Source organism: Apium graveolens, chromosome 5, assembly GCF_009905375.1.
Source record: "Apium graveolens cultivar Ventura chromosome 5, ASM990537v1, whole genome shotgun sequence".
NCBI classification, from domain to species: Eukaryota; Viridiplantae; Streptophyta; class Magnoliopsida; order Apiales; family Apiaceae; genus Apium; species Apium graveolens.
This window is the reverse complement of record NC_133651.1, coordinates 258907304-258912730: the sequence shown is the minus strand read 5'-3', so window position 1 is coordinate 258912730 and position 5427 is coordinate 258907304. Positions and strand designations below refer to the sequence as shown.

At 36.6% G+C, this 5427-nt stretch overlaps 1 protein-coding gene across 2 annotated transcripts; it reads left to right on the top strand.

The window, feature by feature from the left end:
• The first annotated feature begins 1082 nt into the window (after nucleotides 1-1082).
• Nucleotides 1083-5109, top strand: LOC141725102 (carbonic anhydrase 2-like). Of its 2 annotated transcripts, none has more exons than XM_074527503.1 (9): nucleotides 1083-1237; nucleotides 1460-1545; nucleotides 2336-2470; nucleotides 2773-2821; nucleotides 3013-3129; nucleotides 3448-3501; nucleotides 4059-4144; nucleotides 4439-4544; nucleotides 4760-5109. In XM_074527503.1, the coding sequence occupies exons 1-9, from the start codon at nucleotides 1193-1195 to the stop codon at nucleotides 4922-4924; spliced, it is 843 nt and encodes a 280-aa protein (XP_074383604.1). In that variant the 5' UTR covers nucleotides 1083-1192; the 3' UTR covers nucleotides 4925-5109. The 2 variants fall into 2 exon arrangements, with proteins under 2 accessions (XP_074383604.1, XP_074383603.1); XM_074527502.1 differs by having other exon boundaries at nucleotides 1105-1318.
• The last annotated feature ends 318 nt before the right edge of the window (nucleotides 5110-5427 follow it).

The following is a 5427-nucleotide window of genomic DNA, read 5'->3' as shown; positions in this document are numbered from 1 at the left end:
CCTATGTTTGGTAGTTTTCTCTTATTCATCAGCCTACAGTGCTTAGTGCAGTGCTTTTTCTTGTAGCTCAGTTTCTTCCCTCTAGAGCTGCAGGGCCTTCAGTCGCAGTGCATCGGTCTCTCTTCGCTTCGCCCGGGCCTCTGCTTCTTTCTCAGCTTGATCATCTCGCCTTGCCCTTCTCCGCAGCTATCTTTTCCGCACGGATCTTAAGAAGCAAGGCCTCTTCTTCAAGAGTTAAGTTGATTACTCCATCAGCGTCCACCAAGAAGGACACCTGTCCCCCGTCGTGAGGAGGGAAACCAGGTGGTGTTTGCTCAGAAACCGTGTTTATCATCGTCTCGATATCTCGTTAGTAATTCTTGTATCCCCATAGTCGGCGCCAAATGTTACGCCCAGAACTTCTTCGGTTGGAATGAACGGTCTTCGGCCTCCCTAGAACTGTCTTCAGCCGCTACCTGAAAGGGAAGAGAATGCAAGGGATTGTCCCCCCGATTCACCTTCGGTGTGAGAATGAGAATCTGGATGTAGAGTGAGTTTAAGGTATATAAGAAAGTAGAGAGTATTTGAGAGAATGAGTGTCTGTAATTCTTACTTTTCCAGGGGTTTTATACCCGATTTCCCCATTAATGCTTCGTCCGTTACGCCTTAATAAAGAAGGTGAGTGAAAATGGGGTGTTATAATTATGTAATTCCAACGGTTAGAATGGCAGTGGGTCTCAATTTGCTGAACTGACTGACCCTTCGGCCCAGTAGTTTAATTATCGAATGGCCTTTGTTCGGTGGGCCGTATTGGGCCATAGCCCACTGTAGGAAAGAAGAGCCGCATGGGTGGTTGTTGCGAAAAACATTCGGCCATCGGTTTAAAATGCAAATTTTAGAGTCGGGGACGCGTAAAAGAGTTCACATGTAGACGTAGGGAGGAGAGTTTGAACATAATTACAAAACCCATGTGAGTAGCAGCGTACTCATGTCGCTAATTAGTCATTGAATGAAAATGAGAATCTACATTACTAATCCAGCTAATTAGTCAAACCTAATAGGAATACTAAACTGTAGTATTATGGGGAAAAAGAACTTATACAAAGACCCCAAAGCAATCACATGGGGGTACAGTAGAGAAAGGATATGCATATCATTTGATTGATCAGCCCTCTTGAGTCTATATAAACACACTTACCCACATATTCATGAAATGAGCAGTTCAAGTTTTATCATTCCAAGACAAAAAAAGAAAGAGGTCCGTACATATCATCCCAACTTCTACTTTTTATCATTTTCAATTCTACTCAACTGCACATACACTTCTAATACTCCTACTGTACGTATCATTATTTCTCCAAATCTGTTTTTTTTCCATTTTTGCACTTGTTTAAAATTTCTGATTGATCTTAGAGAGATCCAAGAATACATAGTTTTGTACAAGTTGACAAGTGTGTGTCTGTGTGTTATTTGGGTTCAGTTTCAAGATTGTTTGGTGGGAGAACAAGTGAAAATGGAATCAGTTGAGTACGAGGATGCCATTGCAGGACTAAACAAGCTACTCAGGTGCCTCATTATACTCAATTAATCCTCTGTTTTCTTAGATAATTCTACAAAAACTCTGCTTCTTTTGTTGATTATACTTTCAAAAGTCAACTCTTCACCCAATACCTTAGGGTGTAGCTCCTCCTTGACTTCCTTTACGTGATGTCAAAGATTTGAATCTTCTCCGAGGGACGTCGAAATATTCAAATCTTGTTAAAAGTAAGGGGTAACTAGCAAAAAAAGAACATGAAGTCTCCTCTTCTTTAAAAAAGAACATAGTCATCACCAACTATCATCATGTTTAAGATGGACCCACACGGTATTAATGGATGATTTGTTGAATTAGGTTCAATACGGTACAACGGTTGTTTTAATAAGGCTGAATATGTTACCATGTATATCATATAATTGTACCAAGTGTAAATGTCTCTTGGGGTTCAGACCCTCACAGTCACCGAGTCTATCTTCCTAAAATTTCAAGGTATTAGGAATATTGTTTGACATGTCGGTATTTTTGGACGTTACTCTAACCCAAAATTTAATTTCAAAGACTGAGCAGTAGATCACTAGGACGTAGTTAACCCGTTTTTTTTCACTAGGTAATAATAGTAAAATTTTCTTTACAAGATCGGGAGTATTTGACTTTTCGGGTAGCTCTATAATATGTTTGATGATCAGCTATTGTAAAGATTCATGAGTCAGAGGGTTTATGTTATGCTCGACTTAACTAGTTACTGTTAATTTGTTTTTTGTTAAATAATGTTTATTTAATATATTTGCTAAGTAATGGTAAATTTTGATTTTGTGTTAGTCAAAAAGGCCATCTGAATGATCTTGCCACTTCCAAAATCAAGCAGTTAACAGCTGAATTGGAGGGTACCGACAAGTTTGACCCAGTGGAAAAGATTCAAAACGGGTTCGCCCAGTTTAAGAAAGAAATCTATGAGTATGTATCCTTGTGCTTCTTTTAAATTGCCTGTAGTAATTCTGTAATGTAGTTTGCAGGACTTCTCAAGATTCTTTCTTTTTACTATTGCTCTTTAGGTTTCTTACCACTAATAAAGTAGTTCTGATTTCCAAATATCATGCCTAAAAGCAACATGGTATTAACACTTACCCACAACAAGTTTTCGAGTTTAGTTTTTTTGGTCAAGTACAATGTGCTGAAATAATTTGTTGTTGCAAGATATACTAAATACATAAACATGAATCTATACTTGTTATTTACATGTATATGTAAATTTGCAGAAAAAATCCTGATTTATTTGGTGAACTTGCAAAGGGCCAGAGCCCCAAGGTCAGTAATTATCATGTTTAGTCAATCTTGTTCTGGATATTAAGCTGCTTTGTAACTTTCTATTGTCACTTCTAATACGAAGATAACTATAGTTTTTTGTTAAGATTGAAGACTACAGATGCAAGAGGTTACTCTGTGCACAAACGATTCTTGATGTACTATGATCAGATTGTGTTTCTAATTTCTTGCAGTTTTTGGTCTTTGCCTGTTCGGACTCCCGAGTGTGCCCATCACATATCCTCAATTTTCAGCCAGGGGAGGCCTTTATTGTCAGAAACATTGCTAACATGGTCCCTCCATTTTGCAAGGTTAATTAATTATATTGACATTAACCAATTGGACAATATAAAATGTGGTTCAATTAAATCAATTGACATCTTGTTGTCTTTATTTTGATAAAATAGTCACTTCTGTAAGAATCTCATCTTGTTGGTTGCTGGCAGCATCTAAAGTTTGGATCTTGATTTTTGGCCTTCAAAAAAATATAGAAAAAAGATAATCAATTCCTAATCTAATTAGACACCAATTTAACCAGCATCTTAATAATCTTTAGTAACATGTTCACATTTTATTCCACTTTTGTTAGATAAAAGTGCTAATTTCAGTGGGTTTTATATTTGCTGCAGACAAGATATTCTGGAGTTGGGGCAGCAATTGAATATGCAGTTTTAAACTTGAAGGTAATAATATGAAAATCTTAGAGACCTTACAGTAACCTGTGTAGTCTAGTCGGTTGTGTTCTTTAATGGATATGTTTGGGTGGTGGTGAGTAAAGAAGTCTTGTAGTGGAGGAGATGTCACAAGGTCGGTGAAATAGTCCCCACATGCCTCCTTTTCTCATCATTCATATACAAGTAGAAAGATATGCGTTAAAAACTTTAAATATACCCTCAGAACTCTAAAGATATGCCTTCAATCACTCTCCTAGATCGAAACATTTTAAGTATCAAAAAATATAGAGTCAATGCTTATGCTGATGTGTAGTAATCTTCAAAGTTATTTATCTAAACCTGAGGCTGGTTTTCCATTAAATGAAATAGCAAGAACCAAAAGTTTCAGTACGATGTATAGTATTAGATTTAGAGGTATTGAAATTGATTTTCTGCCTCTTTTTAAATTGAATTTATTTCAATTAATTTGGAGCACAAGAAGCGCATGAGCTTAATATTGTTATTCCATTTTTCTTCCCATTGGCTTATATGTATATGAATATGGATTATACAAAAATGTATTCCAGGTGGAGAATATTGTAGTCATTGGACATAGCTGTTGTGGAGGGATAAGGGGCCTCATGTCCTGCACTGATGATGACACCACAGATAGGTGAGTTTTTTTGTTGTTAAATACTTTATCTGGAACAAACAAGTATAAAGCACCTCGCTTTGAATACAAAAAAAATACATTCTGGTATCAAAATGATTTACATAGATAATATTTCGCTTTTCTGGCTTATGGTCTATTATATTTTTTACATTCCTCAGATATGTTGTTTCGTAGACTTGTAGTCGGTTATTCTGGTATTCATCAAAACCCTGTGCACCCATTATTGTCTTAAATAATGAGTAAATGTTACGTGAACTTAGCACTGAACAATTCATTGTATTTTTTAACTGCCAGTGATTTTATTGAAAATTGGGTCAAAATTGGTGCACCAGCCAAAGCCAAGGTAAAAGCAGAAAATCACCATTTGGACTTCGCAGAACAATGCACAAATTTGGAGAAGGTAAGTTCAGGCTAAACCTGCAAACTGCAGCTTATTTCATGGTAAAAGACATTTGGTGAAAAGAGGAAATTCTTAACTAAAAGTGCTATATAATTACTTTCCCAAAAATAAAGAGCAAAATAATAGAGTATGTGGGAGATGCAGAATTGAAGATACTTTTCATAATTCTTATGGTACATGCAAACATTGAATCTTTTGTGGTGGCCTAACTGCAGGAGGCTGTGAATGTATCATTGGGAAATTTGTTAACATATCCATTTGTCAGAGATGCTGTAGCTAAGAAAACTGTATCTGTGAAGGGAGGGCACTACGATTTCGTCAAGGGAACTTTTGAGCTCTGGAATCTTGATTTCGGCCTCTCACCCCCCTTAACCGTGTAATCACCTATCATGGTTATGCCTGATCCCCTCTGTTTGGAGAGTTGATTCTTACTCTGAATGTTGTGTATGTCCATTATATCGCTTATGGCAAATAACGTCTTTTTGCTTGTAACAGACTTGTGCATATACTCACATGTGAAAAATCTGATTTCAGTGGTTTTAACTCCTTGAGATTTACCAAGTAAGACTGAGGCGTAATTTAGTTAATTCACAAAAGAAATTTATATAACAAACAGCTCGAGGAAAAGTTCTAATGATTTCCATATATAAATATTTCCATTTGTCCAAGCAAGTTGTCCCAAGTCATTAATTTATTTAACAGCAATTGAAGTTTACTTCGACCCCGCAGTACAAAATGACATGCCATTTACAACAGTCTTTATACCATACCTACAGTGGTAGACTCTCTCTTATCATGACATCGGAGCTACAAACTACCTTTCCCAGAGCACTATTTGTGAATGTAGGAGAAAGCTTCAACAACACTACCACAAACTTCACTT